Source organism: Molothrus ater, chromosome Z, assembly GCF_012460135.2.
Source record: "Molothrus ater isolate BHLD 08-10-18 breed brown headed cowbird chromosome Z, BPBGC_Mater_1.1, whole genome shotgun sequence".
Classification (NCBI taxonomy): Eukaryota; Metazoa; Chordata; class Aves; order Passeriformes; family Icteridae; genus Molothrus; species Molothrus ater.
The window spans coordinates 43,054,065-43,074,099 of NC_050511.2; the positions used below are offsets into that span (position 1 = coordinate 43,054,065).

Here is a 20,035-nt window from a genome sequence, read left to right on the forward strand (position 1 = left end):
TATTTTGAGATGCAGAAATTTACATGCGTTCTTTATTTCTCCATCCTTCAAAAGGAATCCTAGCCCTTAGAGGGCCATCATTCAAGTAAAATCACATGTAGCTTGTTAACCTCAACACCAGCAATTGTCACTCTTATCTCTGTCCTCCACACAATGTCTTTTAATTAACTGTTATTAGTTTTTACTTTGTAATGTAACCTCATTATATAATTACCTAATTGCTTAATAAATTTATTTTAATAATTAGAATATGTTTAATAAAACCAAGTCCATTAATGTGATACAATTTTTAATGACCAATTACACAAATTCCAAAATCAACTGTTGACTTACATTATTTCTCAATGTCATTAATATCTCATCTACATCCAGATACACAAGGCTAGAACAAAGACATTTCACATTGCAAAGTAAGGTTTACTCTGCCATTGCATTTCATTGAGAATATTTCTCTTCCAATTGGAAAAACAAAAATAAACCAACAACACAACACTTAATAAACATCCATGTATCAGAATGCATTTAATACAAGGGTGTCTTCTTCCATACAACTGGCTACAGGACAAGAGGACATGGCCTCAAGTTGTGCCAGGGGACATTCAGGTTGAATATCAGGAAAAATTTCTTCAATGAAAGGAACGCATCAGAACTTCATCAATACAATGACAACTGGTAATGTCTTTGTTTGTATATGCTCTCAGAAAATGAAAATCAACAGCATCTATATTGCTTAAGTTTTGAATCTATTTGTACAATAATTTATGAGCAAGAATACCTGTTGTACAGAACGGAAAAAAATAGTTTCTCCTTTATCCTTCAAGTAGCAAAGTCTTTGAGTAAGCTTTTGGTTCTATGCTGCTGAACTAGACTCTTCACAAGAGCAACTAGAATGGCTAAAGATATTACATACAAAAAAACCAAGGTACTAGTTAAATGACCTCAAGATTCAGAAAAAGTTAGTGAAAATTTTCTAGAAAAGATGATGTATTGAAGGAACTATTTATGACTGGTCTGTATGGTGAGCATTTAATCTCTGCTTCTGAGGCAGTTAAGAATGAGCAAGACAAATCTCTGTAAGAGATACTCTAGATATATTTGAGGTTGCTCAAGTCCTTTCCAATAGGATCTACATTCAAATGTTCATCTTCAAACATTTTTATATTGTCTCTTCACAAAACTTCAACTACTTCTAGCATCTTCCTTGCAATTGCCAGGGCCTGGCTGGCAGACAGAGACATCCATGCAGAAAAAACCAAATATCTCTAAAATGTCACCCTACACTCCTTGGTGCAAGACCACTGTGTTTCAGATTGTGACAGCTAAGGACTCTGACTCCATCATGAAGCAGGGATCTATGCCTCTACACCTCTTCATCTTTGGCACTGGGGGGTGCTCTTTTTTCTTTTCTTCTTTTTTTTTTTTTTCTTTTCTCTACATTATGTGGTCTGTTATAAACCTTCATTAGTTTGGACTTCTTGAAGAAATGTCTGGTTCAATCAACATCCCGTCTTTTATATTAACACAGGATTTTATTTATTCTTTATTTCCACTTTCTAAAAATATCTATTACATTACCCACAGAGAATTGTGAGGATATCTCTAACAACATCCAAATGCCATTACTATTGTTATCAGTGAGAATGTAATGGCTGGGATACCTTTATGATTTGTTTTTCCAAGTTCATTTGAATTAGTATGAAAGGATTTGAAAGCTCTAGAATTTCATATGTAGCCTTGTAACATTTTTCTTCCCTGGGATTTATATATCAGCAATATAAGTTTTATGTTCCTGTAGGAAGCCCATGTAAATTCCTTCTGTTTCACAGTCCAACTGCAATGCAAATCCATGAAGATAATCCAAGTTCATAAAAAAATGTAGCACAGGTTATAGAACCTGACCTGTGCTGCAGTCTTGGAAGAACTCCTAGCAGCAACAGTGAGCTTTTCTGTCTACCTTGTTTTATGTATGGATTGCCATCTAGAAGACCTTAGGAAGTCAAAGATAGGTCTGACTGTCTTCTGCAAGACAAAAACCTTACCACTATGTAAGCACATAAACTTTTTAAGATCCGTATCCCACATTCGGAAATTTGCTATTGCACAACCAACACACCACCCCTAACTTTGCAAGAACATTACCTATCACCATTTTTCAGTGAGCATATGATGTTGTATTTTTTATTGATTGAGATGTCTCTTTTCAAATACAGTAATTTTTCAGCAGAGGCTTTTATACTCTAAAAACACTTTTATTGTGTTGGTCATAAAGCAGTATATGTTATTATCATACTTGCAATAAAACAATTTACTAATTTACTCTACCAATGAACTTATCTGCAGATCACAATCAGTGACTGTTTCATTCCCCTTATTTTTGGTTTACTGCCATTGGAATAAGTTTACAGAAAATAATTCTTCTTCTACCCATTCCCTCTTCCAATACCAGGAAACACTACAGCAAAAAATAGAAATAGAATGATGTGTAGCTACAAAAACACAAAGAAGTATTTCTTTTTAGGTCTTTCCTTATCACAACTGTCATGCAAGCAGGCTGGCTTATATTAACCAGGAGATTTTTTCCTGAAGTTATGAAAATGAAAAAAAAAAGAAACATAAAATATCAATTTTATGCAGCAACTTATACTTGTGTGAATCTTTAAATAATTGCTCTGGATTTGCTTATTTTGCATCCAGAAAAAAAATTCAATACAAATATTTTAATTTCCAGTTTCTTCTTATAATTAATTTCATTTTTCAACATTAGATGTTAGGATCTCCATTCTCATTTTCAGGAAGCTTGCCCAAATTTAAACCAAGTCACTTTCCATTCAAAGTATTTGTCCTAAGATACCTAACCACACACTTAGCAAAACATCCCTCTCTGTTGTCATTCTGAAACTGACATTATAATACAAATACACAAATACCTGGCACAGACACTGCATATGAAATGATAGAGTAATACATACTCCCTTTTTATTTCAGTTAAAAATAAGATATTTTCTATTTCTTTTTTTTTTTTTTTTACAAGTAGTGAAGTCAAGAATGAAGCTGAAATCTTATTAACAGATTTTATTATCGCAAAATGTTAATTTTTCACTTTGGGCTAAAATATTTGACACTGAATGAGTAAAAGCATCCAGCCCAGCTGTGAAGGACAGTTAACTTCACCTTCATTTTGCCATTCTTTTCTTCTTCTAAGATGAAAAACATTAATGTTGCAATGACCAATGACTGTTCTACACCATAATGGGATCTATCCTGAGAAAGCCAAATTAAATAAGGGCTATTCCAACTTATGATCTCATTAAAATGCTTGCTGGCAAGAATTGTTAGAGTTGGACCTGTTACACAATACCACAATCAGCACAGAACAAATATCTTGGGGCACCTGATTTTCCCCAGACAATAGCAGTCTTTCCAGTTAATTTATTTATTTTGTAGCTATAAAGATTTTTGTAGTACTTCAAGTCATAAACAATTTCTTAAGCTACATGCCATATATTGATACATATTATTATTATTATTATTATTAACAGAAACACTATTTTCTGAACTTTTCATTTAAATCCCCTCCTTATAGAAAGAAAGGAAAAACTGAAGTACACAATCAAATTAGTCAAATTGCAGTAGTATTACATGCAAATGAATAAAAGGCTTTAACACCCACATACTTACTTGTGACCCATTTCATGGGCAATTGTAAAAGCCAGATTCAGACCATTGTCCTCTGCAATAATACATTTTCGTTTTTCACTGCACATTCCACTCAGGTATGCTATACCTAGGAAACACAACCACCACAGTCAATTATTTTGTGTTATTACTAACTTTATATATTACAGCTTAATTAGACCCAAACAAGACTGAAACCTTGTTGTGGTCAGAGCCATCCAAGTATATAAACAGGTATCTGACAAAGGTTTACTTACTCAATTTGCAACCACTGGTAATATTACCTCACAGTAATGTTTACATGGACTGCAATGTACAGAAAACGCATCCTTTAAAAGCATTGCTTGGTACCTTAATGAGATGTGATAGAACATGTCAGTACTGCTGTAAAGGAAAATAAATGTCTACAACAATAGGACACAGGTTTGAACAGGTATTTCCTCTGACAGAAGAACAGAATGCACAGAGTTGTCCCCCTACATTTATCACTACTAATTATTCATAAAGCGTTCAGCATGTCAGTGGTTTTAAAAACATTTAGAAGAGTCAGATGTCCCAGAAGAGTTCATAGGAGACTGCAGCCTGTCAAACATATTTAGTGTAGAAGCTATAATGCCTTTACTACATAATACCTTAGTTTTCAAAAAACCCAATGAAGCCTTAATGGTAGGGGTTTGAGCTCAAGCTCAGCTTCTTAAAAGTAGTGTCTGTAACTGTAAACGCTTGAGGAACATGAAGCTTAATTTGGGTAATGGTAAATTTTTCAGAACACAAACAGATTTAGTGGGGATGATTGTCGTTGTTCCTTGTTTGAAAATCTGGAGTAAGCAATCAAAACACTGTTTCAAGCGTTTGGCCTTCTTCCCAGGAACTTCCTTTCAATGGAATGGTGCCCTCCGGTTCAGCATGTTTGCTGGATTATTTGCATGTAAAGGTCAAGTTTGAAATGTTTGACAGTATTTGAAATTCAGTCATAATTATCATTCCAATTTAATAAGATAAGCCATTCTTCTTACAGTCCAAATATCTGTCAGTCTGTGAGCACAACACTTCACCCGCAAGTAGTCGTGACCCATCACTATTCTGCCAACTTTTGCGTACTGCCCTCAAAAGAACTGGCTGAAAGCTTTTGGACACAGAACTTTTGACAAAAAATGGTGTCCAGGACTGAACAAAACAATGACAAACAAACTTTGAATAAGGCCGAGTATTTAGACTTTTCCTTTTGGTTTCCAAAATAGGGAATAGCCATCTGGGATACGAAAGAAAAAGCAAAATCTGGTCAGAAAAAAAAATATAGTCCTTCAAATTAGACCTCATGCTAAATATAGATATCACTCATACTAACTTCAATAAAAAACAGAGAAGAAATGCTCTGAAATGCAATGTTTCATTTCAAAAACATTTTGTTGCAATGACTGAATTATAACCAAGAATATTTCTAAAATTTTGTGCCTTGTAGTTCCACAAATATATCCATCGTCTTTTACGATTTGATGACTAAACTGAAAAAGACAGAAAGACTTTTAATGCTGGAGCTTGAAATAGTACAGCTGGTAACAATACCAGAAGAAGCAATCAGGGTCCTGATTTCAGCCATCATCAGTGAACTTAAAAATTGGTCCAATAAAATAGAAAAATCACTCTTGCCATAGACAAAACCCATTACTGCATTTTGAAGTGCTGGCAGTGATCCTTTATTATAAGGCAAAACATTCAGAAATACTTTTCTTGCTGGTTTTGGCTGTGATAGAGTTAATTACACAGTAGCTGTTAAGGAACTATGTTTTGGGCTTGTGTGAGAAAAGTGAGAGTAACACAGGGAGGTGCTACTTGTTGCTGAGCAGTGGTTACGCAGATTCAAGGCCTCTCCTCCTCCTTGTCCTCGAACCACTTGGGCAGACGCTGGCAGGGGGCACAGGCAGCACAGGTGACCCCAGCTGAGCAGGATATCCCACACCCTGTAGGGCTGTGCTCAGCAACAAGAGGAGGCAGGAGGCTGCCAAGGGGCTGACGCTCAGGGACTGGCCAGCCTTTGGTTGGTTGGTGGTAAGCAGTTGTTTTCAGCAGCATCATCTTGCTTGGCATTTACTTATCTCTGTTATTTTCCTTCTCATTATTGCTATCATTCTTACTGTTATTTTTATTTCAATTAGGAAACTATTTTTATCTGAACCCATTGCTTTTTTCACTCTTACCCTTGCAATTCTCTCTTCCCATATCACTGTGTGGGGAAAGAGCAAGCAGCTCTGTGGTGTTTAGTTGCCATCTGGAGCTCAGTCATCACAGTGTTGATGGCTATTCTCAGTTGGATAAAACTTAATTGCTGGGATCTACAGAAAGAGAATTCCCAAACCTCCCTCTTCCTGATGATGCTCAGTACTAACAAAAAACTTTATGATAATCTCTAGCTTTCTCAAGGGAAAAGGAATCCCCTAACCTTCTTCTAACCTCTAAAATGAAAAAAAAAGAACCCCAAAAAAACCCCACAAAAACAAACAAACAAAAAAACACACACAAAAAAACCCAAAACCAAACCATAAAGTATCAATGTCATGCAGCAATTTATACTTGTGTCCTTCTAAAATGGCAGGTTATCCCTCTAAACCTTTAAACCAGCACGTTTTCCATACAACAACATTAGTACTACCAGTTGCTGTCCACTATTCTGATTGCCCCCCCCCCCATTTACTCTCAAAGAATTACGAATGTTTCCATTTCATACCTATTCTGCAAAAGAAATGGTCAGCATTATTAAGGATTTTCAATAATACTCATATATTGATCATATAATATTCATAATATACTCAAGTAATGCTCATATATATCCTCACATACAACCAAAAATGTTTTCATACTTGGAATTCTTTGAAGAAAATTGATTATATTTGAATTTTATAAGTTTGGCAGACAAAACATAAGATTTAAATTTCATTGAAATTAAATTAGATTGCTGATTCTAGAAATGTCTGAAAGCATCAAAAGCAATTAATGCTTTATGACTTCTCCCCTATTAACTAAATTCAATCTCCTATGTGCAAGCCTGATTCAACAGCAACTACTGAGTGTATATCAGCCAACTACTAGCTGCGAACTAGTTTCATGTCTTGTTTTTGATTATGAATTTCATATGTAGTGAAAAAGAAACTGACTTTAGTAAGCAGCTGCTCTTGCTTAGTTGTCTATGTATTAGGTAAGAGACCAAATTTTTTTAAATATATTTATGTTCAGTGAAACTTCCTGAGGTTTATTAACACAGCTGGAACTGCTCCAAGGTTAAATCCACATTAAAAAAACAAAACAAAACAAAACAAAAAAAGAACCCCAAAAAAAAAACCCCAAAAAAAAACCAACCAACCAAAAAAAAAACCAAAAAAAAAAACCAAAAAAAACCCCAAAACAATAAAAGGTCAATGAACAATTGCTCCCTTGTTATGATTAAGATATTCCTAGTGAAACCCATTAGCCTCAACACACTGTCTCAAATTAAAACGCTTAGTATCTGAAAAGTATTAGCCAGAAATCAGTACAGTAACTTTATCTCACTGACAATATAAGGAAGGATCTGATTATTTATCTATAAAAAGCTATGGTTTGAAACCAAAAAAAAAAAACTTGATTGAATACATGAATCAAATGTAATACATTCAAATAACTTCTCTCTGTGGATGACTTTTCCTCAAGTTAATTCAGAAGAAAATACATGCCACATCAATTAGAAGAGTAAAGCTGTAGCTTTGCACCTGAGAAGAGGCACATAGGGACTACATTTTCTTATCAAACATGTAAATATCCAAATGAAATAAATGCTACTTCAAAAAAGTGGAACTTTTCCCCAAGTCATAGCAGTAGTTTATTACTCCTGCTATTAGTGCTACCCTTAGACGCGGGTGTTTCATTCTACAAACTATGACAAATTTTCTTCCTTTTTATGAACATATTCATCAAATCACCAACCTACTTATTCTTTCAAATTAGGTGCACATCTACACCATTTCTGTTGAAAAGTGCTAGTTCATCTGACAGGGATGTTACACTTAACACCTCACCAGCTAAGTATCTGAACAAGTCTGTTAGCTTTACCTATTCATTCACGGCCAGCTGTCTGTAATATAAATCCCCTATCTATGTTAAAAAGGCAATTGTTAGCATTGCCCCCAGGAACAAAAACTCCATAGTAAACAAACCCCAAACAGAATCACAGGAAGAGACAAGCAGTCAAGCTTACAAACATTGTCTTCCTTACAGTGACCATAGAACATGTAGGTATGACTGTAATACTGCATTCTAAAAGGCTAGAAAATGGTTCTTTTCCTCTCACAGTGAGCACTGTAAAAATAGAGTTAATATTCTGGAACTCTAACCACCTAAATTACTTACTCATCCCACTTACATTTCTCTTCCTCTGAACTTCCTTGGTTTCACAAGATATTAAAGATTTTTTTTGTCATGGTATTAGCCATGCATTTCTTCAGAACTTCCAACAGCATGATCTTCATTTGAATTATGAGTAGTGCACAAAACTCACAAGCCACTACCATAGAAGCATAATTTAAAGTCCAAGTACATCTGGCTTTTGATTCACAAATAAATATTTTTACAGTAAAATATTTAAAGTATATTTTAAATTAACTGGAAAATCAATGGGCTTTTCAGTATAAAAATCATTATTTAACTGCACTTGATTACTAATCTAACAAATTTTTTTTAGCAGACCTGCTAAAAAAGCAGACCTTTTTTTAAAAAAGTAGGAAAAAAAGTTTTCCACCAAGAGGACTTCAAAGTCCAATTAGCACAAGCTGTTCTGAAGAGACTCACAGATGCCTTCCAGGAAAAACAAGTTTTGTCAGTTGTCTGTGAATCAGCAGCTCTTAACCACAGCAGTAATCAAAACAAGACAGTTAACAACCAGAAGTCTCAAATACAAAATGCAAAGGCCAGGAATATTTATTTTTGTCTTTTTAAGTGAGCGATATAACAGTGAGGGCAAATATATCTATACGTGTGTGTGTATAAACACACATCACTGCAAGACATCAGAAAAAATAATGGGATACAATCAAATAAGCTTCTGTTGCATTATTCCCAAATGTAACTTAATTTTTATTCGTGTCTTTTGTTATTTTATGATTTATGTACATCTTAGAAAATCCATGCTTTCAGCAGAACATCAATAACTACACTAATTTATATGTACTAATAAGTGTGTGATTTTGTTTCAGAACAGACTATTAAGCTTACTCCTACACCTTGAAAGAAACTGCGGCACTTTAATCCTTAATTTCCCCTGAGCAGGGGAAAAGACTAAAAATGGAGAGCATGTATGCATGCCATAATTGCAAAAATAAATTCTGAATATGTGTTTACACAGTTTTAGGTTTTTAGTTCTTGCAACATCTGAAGGGTCCACAGGTCTCCAAGATGCTGTTAGAGGGATGGGATGGCAAAAGTGCTGGAAGATACTAATTTTCTTCTAAAATGCTGCCCACACAGAAAAAATTTCTGCCAAGATGAATACACATAGGAGACAATAAGTAAATTTTCCCCACTGCCCATTCCTGGTCTTTGCTGACAAGGGGTGTAGGGATGTCCTGAGCTAAAGGCTGGCTGCATCGGTACAGTCAACTTTTGCAGCCAGCAAAGTACTTATTCTCTGAATTTGGGTATTCCTTCTTACCTGCATCTACCTGGATCTATAACTTGTCATGGCAAATAACTCCAGAGTGTAGCTGCCTACAACAGTACATATTTCTCCTTCTATGAAGACTGCAGAGAGGGTATTCTAATTCAAATACAAAGCGCTATTCATCTATTAAAAGTAATTTATGCCCTCCTAGACATCTGTCAGCAACTGCAGTGATCAACTGAGAAGATCTAGTGAATTTAGCAACTCCTCTGGCAGAGGCCATTTACGTGTATTTGACATCTTATGTCCCACTGCATACCTTACTTACTCTTGTACTACTACAGTCTTTCAGACAAAAGTGGTTATAGTTAAAATGACTATTGTACCATGGGATAATAGAAGACCAACATAATGATTTTTCTGTGGTTTTCTGTTCTTTCCTGCTCAGTCCTAACATTCAGTTTACTCAGCTGATCATGAGGACCAATGGTATCCTGGGCACATTGGGAAGAGCATTGCCAGCAGGCTGAGTGAGGTAATCCTGCCCCTCTACTCAGCTCGAGCGAGGCCACACCTGAGTGCCATGTGCAGTTCTGGGCCCAAGACGAAGAGCTACTGCAGAGGGTCCAGTGGAGGAAACAGCATCTCTCTTCTGAGGAGAGACTGCAGGAGCTGGGCCTGTTTAGTCCAGAGAAGAGAAAACTGAGAGGGGATCTTAATAGTGAATATAAATATGTCAAAGGCAGGTCCCAAGAGGATGGTGCCAGACTTTTTTCCATGGTGCCCATGACAGGACAATTAGCAATGGCCATAACCAAAATACAAGAAATTCCACCTCAACACAAGGAAAAATGTCTTTATATTGAGAGTGTCAGAGCAAAGGAACAGGCTGCCCAGGGAGGTCATGGAGTCTCTTTCTTGGAAGACATTCAAACCCACCTGGACATTTCTTATTTCACCAGCTCTAGGTGAACTTGCTTTTGCAGAGGGATTGGACTGGATGATCTCCAGAAGTCCCTTCCAACCCTAACAATTCTGAAATTTTCAGAGAACCGGCCCTTACCATTCTCTGATCTCTTTCCTCAGTGGCAGCAATGCCCATGACTTCACACATACAGGCTGAAGACTAGTACTTTTCTTAATATGCATTACCTTGTCTATACTTCATCTTCTTTTTCACTTCCTTTTCAGTATCTTGATATCTGTAAACAATTCTTTTTGACAGTTTTTTTTACTGAACTATCCAGAATGCTTCAAACCATATGAAAGCATATGCAGGCTACCACTTCCAAATAGTTTATGAAGCAAGGCAGCTCTGAACTCAAGGATACTTTCCTCTAGTGTAAAAACTGACAAGTAATTCCCATATCATCTTTTTTTAACGTATAAGCCACATATAAAAATTTCTTAAAAATTTAAAGGAAAATATTTAACACCATAACACACTGTCACTGAGTACAGTCAGTATACTTTTAAAATATTTTAATTGCCCCCCTCCTTTTTTTTTAAAGGCAACATCACCAAGTGGAAAAGTTGTCCATAAAAGTATGCATGAACAGGAAAAGACACAGATGGAAAAGAAAACTGCATAGTGTTAAAAGAAAAGCTGAAAGCCATAAATTTGAGAAAGTCACAACTTCCTTTTCTCCTCATTTCACCTTCCTTCTGTAATCTAGAAAGAGAAAAAACCCCAACTTGAATAGATTGTATATAATTAGTATTAAAGATGTCCTAAATGATTCTACTCAGAAGAAAATATGAAAAATTGGATATGAAGTTTTATGCAATAAAAATTTTCTTTGCTTCATATTTTGTCATACTACGAACATGAAAGAAAAACCAAATGTAACCTTTCTAAGAAGTAACTCAATCTTCTAAGAAATTGAAACAGTTTACTTTAACTTTCTCATGGCATAATTTTCATGAGCAACTTTTCTAGGTGTTTGTTTTACATGGCATAGAAAATTAATAAGAATCTTGATCTAAATTTATAAATTAAACATTTGGACAGGAGTAGAAATGTCTACTTTTAGGACTTACATAATAAAGACTTTCAGTTCCTAAATTACCTGGGTAAATTATAAGAGTGCCTTATGAAACCTTCATGGAATTGCTGTATACAATCAAATAAGATGTGACTTTGAAGACACCCCACTAAATTTGGCAACAAAACTGAATGAGGCTCACCTAGTAAAGGGAAAGTTTTTTACTTACAGAGCCAGCAACAGGATGCAAGCTTAGCACAAGAACAGCTCTCAGCAAACACATGCATAAATAAGTTAATCTTGGGGATAGGCTTTTTACTGATGCATTGGATAGGCATGACAGATACACAGCTTACTTTGAATGATTATCACATGCCCCAGATAATGAGTTTGGGCCTGCTTCCTACCATAAAACTGTTTATATACACCAACAAAAGCCTTTGTTACTCTGTGAAATGGTGAGATGGATGACAGTGAACACTGCAGTATACCACAGGAAGTAATTTTAACAATTCAAACTTGCTTTCTGTTTTACAACTTGTTCTACAATTACATCCTTAAAAGTGGGCAACGTGACAATGTTGCTTGGCAGTCTTTCAGGCTTTCCCACACAGACCCTAAGGAAAGGCTGCTATAAACAGATCACCACTATGACCAGGAAATACATAAACCAAAGAATACACTTCCCCTTTTCTTCTTTACCTTTGTGACTGCATGCACCACTAATCCAGACTGACACCTACACTTGTGTAGTGCTACAAGATGCACATGCTGTGAAGGCTGTATCTTATTCATTTGACCATCTCTATGCTTCTGAGCACATACATATATTCACTTTTCTTCTCTTTTGGTCTTTATTTAGTTTATCTTTCATTTTTTCTTTTTCAAACCTGTTTTTCTTGAATAAACCTGTTTATTAAAAAAATAAAATTACCTTTTGATTTCTGGTCAGGAAACCCCTAAAAAAAGTGTGGTGGCAAGGGTGATGTACTTATGAAGCTGAGCAAAGAATGTAGGGAATGACTGATCACAGCTGCTGCAAAGAAAACTGAACCCAGGAAGGACTGGAGAACTAGTTTTAGATAAATGCCTATATCACTTCACTGGATTAACTGCTTGTGGAAATGTTTATGCCTGAGTTAATCAAAAGAGTGTGAATGGCTTCTTGAGTTAGCCAGCCCAGCAAGGGGTAAAAGTGCATATGTAACTCAGCTCCAAAGAGAGTATAAAAACTGAATAACTGACAAAATGAACTTTGAACAGACCAGTGGGCTTGAGCAGGCTTTTACACACATATTCCTTCCCAGCCCCGGGGGATGCTCAGCATCATGACAGTGAGCATATGAGGGCCAATAGTGAGAATGAGATTTGTACTGGGATCCCACAGTGCATTGCAATGGCTGCACAATGGCTTGCATTTATTTCAGTATATTGCCATATCATTTTCTGCTAAATCAAAATCCTACACAATATCAAATGTCTTCAGGTAAGTACATTTTGTTTTAAACATTAAACCCTCCTCGTATGAAATATCTAATGGAACCTGGTCATAGAATTCTGCAGAATTCAGAATACCCACAGAGGGTGTTCTTTCAAAGATAAATGAAAAAATAATACTGTCTATACAGCATCCATACAGAACTAGCTTTTTCTAAAACATATTCTCTTCCTTGCTGTTTTCAGCTTGAATCAAGTTCTGTTCAGTTGCTGGAAACTAATCTTAAAGCATGTAGTAGCTCTTGAAAACATCAGAAAGCAAGTGGGACCATTGTGAACATCTGGAATATGTAAGTGGCTATCTGTGTTTAATAGTGCCACAGAAAAACTTGATAGAGAAGGTCTTGAAAGTGAAAATTTTCTCTGAAGTTCTTTTAAGAGACAAATTATCCATCAGATCATTTAAAAATAAATTTCTCATTTTAAAACAGATAACAGGAAAAAAGTATTATGAAACCTGCATTTTTCTTTCTAGAACACTTTTTTACAAATAAAACACCTGATACATGGGAGCAAATCCTTCATGCTTAAACAGCCTGATTAATGTTGGATGATTTATATCTGGTATTTGTCCATTCAAAAATAGAAGGCACAGATTTACTAGGACAAGTATTTAAAAAGAGTTAACTTAAAGAAAAAGAGAAAACAAGTTCATTTTCTAGCCCAGTATAATTGTACTTTGGAGTACAATTATAGTCCAATATTTTGGAGGTTTATAAACTGAAGTTTCTCCGAGGATATGACTGTAAAAGGAGAAGTAGGAACAAAAGTTTCTAGTGTGAATTCAAAGGAACATACCTGTGCCAAAAAGGCAAGTGAAATTTTTGCCTAGAATACCACAGTATAGGAAATCACAGTATGAATACCTGCTACTACTAAGAAAGAGAAACAGACTTCATTTGATGAAGACAACTCTTCTTAATAATTTGTTCCAGCTTTTGTCTCAGATGCTTTCTTGCTGCTGGCAGTTTTTAAGTTACTTTTTTTTTAATTTAATCACTATTTAAACATATTTTTATAAAAATAACATACAGAAAGGCTTGGTCAATTAAAAATATATTAAATGTCTGGAATACATGAAAACACGCAAATATTTTCTTTTAAAATATATTTTTTTAAGGCCTTATCATTTGATGTCATGGGCCCTGGCTTAAGGAAATAGGAAGCACAGTGCACAGAAATAGTATGTTGATTAAATGCTGATGTAAGTGTAAGTTTTAGAATTCCAGGGAACTATGCAGGGGCTTTAAATTTACCTTAGTTTCCAAGATCAATTCTGAGGCAGCCTTTATTTTCCAAATGGACATTTGACATAATTTCTGCAACCTTAAAAGAATTGTGCTGGCCTTAAAACTTGAGTGCATATGTCATTTCAAGATTTAATGTCCTCTGTTATTTGTAAATAGAAAAAACAAAAAAGCAGAAAATACTTATTGCACTATTATTTTAATGAAAATGCTGTATGTTTACAACTCTCTCTTATCTCTGATTCTGCCTCTGAAAAAATTTGCCTCTTCCTGTAAAAAATGTGATGACTAAATGTAGTCCTGGAACACCAGATGGTACAATTAGTTTTCAGAACTGCTTCCACTGCTGTGCAGTGTGAGTTCACTTTAACATATTTTAGACCCCTATGAGTCTACAAGTTGATACACTTGGGTCAAATTATATCAGCATCACAGAGTAAAATGCATACTGGAATAAATTAAGAATTATGTCACTCTGTCAAAGTAGTGAAAATATTCACCCAAGCAATTATCTCTCTTCTCGCCTTCCTGATATCTGGATTTCAGTTCTGACATTCATAAAGTGTGCAGCTGCTAAAGCTGCCCCCATGTTCTGTACTTTACACACAATGCAACACCTTTGAATTCACCTCCTGTCTTATTCCATCAAATCTTTTTTTCTCCTGAATATGTTCCCCAGGCTTCTGTAATATCAATTCCCCATACCAGCTTGATCTACTCAAAATATATAGCTGATCTTTTTCCTGGTCTTAAAAGAATTACAGCCTTGATACCCTATTAAGCTGATTCTCCTGTAACTTACTTTCTGGTGCCTTCTTCCTGGAAGGTGGATGGTACCACCCACTATGCAACAGACCAGTGTGAAATTGCTCACATAATTTTCACCCTATAATACATGACTTAGATTTATTTTTGTTCCTGCAACGAACTAAGGAAAACAAGACTGTCTTGCTTTCTTTTGTAATTTATTTTATTATACCAGTGTTATGAAAATGACCTCTGTTACAGAAATATAAAATTATTCCTTGACACAGAGGGCTTTAGCTTTAGCATAGTAAAACATTTCCTCATTTTCTGCAACCAGAGTGATTCCTGTAAAGTGCTTCTCATGTTTTTAGGATACACTCAACTTAGGTGATACGAAGTGATTATTTTTCTGTTGCTGAGATCACACTTAAAGAAAATAGTCAGGATTTTTAATGGGGTGCTCTCTTTTATGTGAGACAAGGGGCAGCTAGTGGGATTGAAAGACGTATTAGTCTGGTTTTTCTTTGACTTTTGGTATAATGTACTATTCTATGGCCAAAGCTTTTGCAGTTTATGCTATTTAAGATTTTTGTGTGAAGCTGTACTTTGTTTCACTGAGAGATGCACTATAAGAAAGCGACTGCTCTTGGGGCTGTTTATAGCATAAAGTACTAGCATATATTCTAGAAAATATGAATTGAATAGCCAATTGTTCCTTTATAAAGAAAACAAGGACCAAATATGGATGCATAGCTTAGTTAGTACCTTTTGATCAATGAGAACAAAGGAAAAGCTACCTTGAGAAGGGTCTTCCACCATACCTCTTTTTAGCTAAAATAATTTGATTTAAAATTACTATTGTTATCTGCAGATATTCAACCAGTACTTTGTCTACACTGATATAACTAAGGCTATGTTGTTTCATGCTGTTATCACACATGATGACAGCATTTCTGCTGCCCCAGTAAGAATCAGTGTTAACTGATCGATGGCAAGATCTGATCAGTTTCTTCACGTCCACATCTCAATGCTCTTGCAAACTGTTTTCACTTCAGAAATTCCTGGAGTTTGTTGGGATGATTCTCAGAAAGTTTGATTTCAATGAAAGCAAGCTGAGTAGACTGAGTGTATCAGGTCTTTCTTCTCCCAGGGTACCCATTATAACCCAAAATAACCTTTGCAAAGTCTGCAAGATGCAAGGTAATTGAGAACTAGAATGCAGCATTAGCCCCTGCTTGAGCAATCAGAGTAAAAGGAAGACTTACTTGATGTTTTCTTCAGTGTAGGGTACTACCCCCCTAGAACATAAAAACTCCAGTATAGACTCCAAACAAACTACAAAAAAAACCCCAAAAAACCTTGTTGCCACTTAAATGCTACAAAAGGGAGCTATGAAACAGATTCAAACTGAAAGTCTTCCCAAAGACATTCAAATGAAGAGTGAGACTTGGCCCTTTCCCTCTGTTCTATTCTGCTGATGTTTGTGGAGCACTTTTCCTTGTGTTTTGACAAGCTAGATGCAGTTGAATAGATCATCTGCAGTTCTCTCCACAAATATGGAGCTCTTTTTGTCTCCTCCTCAGTTAAAGGACTTATGTACCACTGACTTCCAATCTCACTCTTCAAATAGATGTGGTTTTTACAATCTAACTCCATTACACTGCTTTTTTCCTCACCATTATATAGTTACAGGATGCAGAAACTGATGCATTAGTTGCAAGGAGCTACTTGCCACTCTGAAAACATTGCTCTGAAAACATTTCCACTAAAAAACACCAGGATTCCCTAGTGCGCAACACTATATAAAGCTGACTATTTATGCATTACTTTGCAAATGCTTCTTTTAAAGGGATAAAGAAACTATACACAAGCATATCTATGGAGAGCTGAACACAAGACTAAAATGAGCAAAATGGATGCTAGCTGGAAAACAACTATATATTTTACAACTATATATTTTGAATCCCTTTAATTTGTAATGTGTGACAGAACATTTTATTTTTTTATTTTTTAAATTTAATTGTATGCATGATACATTAAGTAAAGAACTATTCTTTATACAAACTAATATAGAGTATATACTGGTATTATAGCATACCATAAGAGTAACTTATTATTGATGCACAATTGTTTACAGCTCCAACCACATGATTTTATATTTTTCATATTAAAAAAGCCCATAAAAGATGAGTAGTGAAGCTGTAAAATCCAGGAGACAATGAAAGATATTTTTAAGTGCTCACAGCTGCTTGGACCTGATGCAGTTTTTCAACAATTTCAGTGAATAGAGTGACACAAAACATAATTCACTGTTTAATGCATTGAGAGGGTCTCTAAATCATGCATGTTTTTATCTTTTGCAATCTGATTAGCAAAAAATGGTGAATTTTCTCCTGGTGAAAATATTGTGTAATCCTAAGTAAGCCATGTCCACTTCTGTCCCCGGCTTTGTGTCTCACTGCCCATGCCCCTTGGCATGAGCATCTCTTGTGTACCGTGGCAATATTGCTCAGAGGCTTCACTCATTTTTCACTTCTGCATCTGGCACGCCTCAGTGAAGGATCCCCACATGAAGTTAGAAAATACACACTGTTCATAAGACAGACACAAATTACTGTGAAAATTACCTTGAAATTTCCTTCTCTTTTCTTTAACACATAGTAAATATCCACCATGTAATACATGGGATTCCTTTGTCCTTACTTTGGAGTGCCTTTTTCTGATGGACACAGGAACTTTGTCTATGGACAAAATTCTGAACTGAAGTTCCAGGTTGAAACATAAATATTTTGAATCCTATTCAGTGTAATGTTAAAATTCTTACATATAGTACATCTCTCTATATTTCAAGTTCCTCTGAAAAAGGATTTTAAATACCTCAGCGAAATTGAAACTAAACAGAAAACAAAAAAAAATTAAAGACATACCTAGAGATGAACCAGCGTAATCTGTAGAAAATGAAAAAGTTTTAATGCATTTTCACAAAAAGAATATGAAACTACAAAGGCCTGTGGATGGTACTGAGGCATACTACACCACCCCTTACTCAAGTCAAGAGCCAAATTCAGAGCTTGATCTTGTAGCTGAATCCAGTCGGAGTTAAATATATGTTAAGAACAATGATCCCATGTTAACTAAATGAGAAAGAGCACAACTAAATCTGAACTGGAATGTGCAACAGGAATTAGATATAGGTCTAACCTAATAGTTATTATTTCAATATAGGAAAAAAAAATCATGTCTAACCTCAGAGATATTTCAAGACAGACACTATCTGGAAAAGTTTATTTCTTTAGTGACTGAGGAATGATTGCACCTTTAATACTATCTTAACAATAGTGCATTTATTTTTTATTTAGAACTATTACACAAATAAACAGCTATTATACAAATAAATAGTACCAAAGGCAACCATCCACACCAACACTATCAACAAATACACAATTTTATCCTCCACATCAAATGAGCAACATGTTTCAGCCTCAAATATACCTTGAAATAGAACATCCAGAGGCTAATGGAAGTTCAATACTGAATGTCATAGATTTTCTCAGCTCTATCTAACATTTACATAGACTTCATTTTAAAGATCTGAAACTATATGTAGACATGAAAATTAACCTTCCCATCCTCCTAAACACACTCAAAGGCTCTACTGCTTCCTGAGACAGACTGTTAACACATACTTAGCAAGAAAGCAGTAAGTGACCTCTGTAGTATAATCTGAAAAGCAAAACAGAAAATACCTATTTTCTGTTACTTTCAGCTCTCTAAATACATTGGTTAACTGCTTCAAAGTAAAATAACATAAAATAAAGAAAACAAAGGAGTTGCCTGCATCAAGTCCTTGATCAATCATTTAATGAAGAAAAGACTTGTTTTTTAAGCACTGTAAGGGTCACTAATTAAAAGCTCAGTGATTATGAAATTGCAATCAAGAGTCCATTCAGACAGATTCATTCTCTGTCACCCTACTGCTGTTGAGATTAATTAAGCTTTAAACACTTTAAATAAAGGACTGGAAAATGAAACAATCTGATGTGTTGTAACCCAGTAATTTTGTGTCTGAAGTTACAACATTGCTTGAAAACAAAAGTTTCCATATCCTGATGTGAAAACTTATCTCTCTGGTCTCACTGGAGTCTTGTCATATTCCAACTCAGTAAGACAAAAGGCAAGGTAAGATAGAACAAGCATTCTTAAGAGTTTTGCTGAAAACATGAAGTTTAATAATTTTTAGAACTGAATTTAATATAAAAAGAATAAAGTTGAGGATTGTAACAGCAATGTCTGGATGTAATGATTGAGCACATGTAGTGTAGTCAGCATTCTACATTCCTGAGAAACTGCACCAAGCATGCATAATTCATTTGATGTTTTATGACATATGAGGTAAATTCTATTTACTTATTTTGCTTTGATTTTTCACATTCATTGGAATTCAGAATAAATTAGGACCTGTTTTACCGTACTTACAGACATGTAACTCACCAACAAAACCAAATTTTATTCTGTAGGCTGTAGAAGTCAAAATTTTCCAATTATTTTTTTTTAAATCTTGTGTATTAAAGGTACTTGTATACTAGATACACTGGACTATCATATGGATATCGCTTCCTAGGGAACTTTTGCATTTCTACAGAAGAAAATCAATGTTCAGAAGTCACATGTGAATAATGGAGCTACCGAGGCATTTGCAGGTATTGACTACACATCTGAGCTATGGTGCTTTTCTTTTAGAAGAAACAGAAGTCCAGGAATTAAAATTGAGTGAGATCTCTTCATCTAGCTTTTCTATAAAAGCACTTATAAGATGGCCCTGCTCACATTGTATGAGGTGCTCCTCTCTATGTAAGTCTGTGAGCTATTATTATCATGATTTTGCTGGAAAAGAGAATGTTGCATGAATGCAAAATCGTATGCATTGTAAAGGTTATGTGAATGACTTAAGATTAGGTTAGACATTGGAAATCTCTACAGGAAGTCTTCTGCAGATTAAATTGTGAGCCCAGTTCTCTGAATGTCAGCTATCTTACTGAAAAAAAAAATCTTTCCTTTACATAGGATACATTCTTAGAGTATCTATTGTTCAGTGGGACAAATCAATTCAAAGACCAAAACTCAGAGCTTAAAATGTTTTTGCTGCTTTTGCAAATTTTGTCTAGCATCAAAGAGATATGTCAGAGAACATTTAAGACCTAGGAAATTTAACAGACTGTAGTTATGCCTTTGCTGGGAGAAACTTGCTGTAATTGTTT

At 35.1% G+C, this 20,035-nt stretch overlaps 1 protein-coding gene across 1 annotated transcript in view; it reads right to left on the minus strand.

Annotated features, from left to right (window-relative positions):
• ADAMTS19 (ADAM metallopeptidase with thrombospondin type 1 motif 19) overlaps positions 1 to 20,035 on the minus strand; it is a 130,767-nt gene that overhangs the window by 60,670 nt on the left and 50,062 nt on the right. The window contains exon 8 of the mRNA XM_036404027.1: positions 3,679 to 3,784. Coding sequence (XP_036259920.1) covers positions 3,679 to 3,784 — 106 coding nt within the window. The remainder of the gene's footprint in view (positions 1 to 3,678; positions 3,785 to 20,035) is intronic.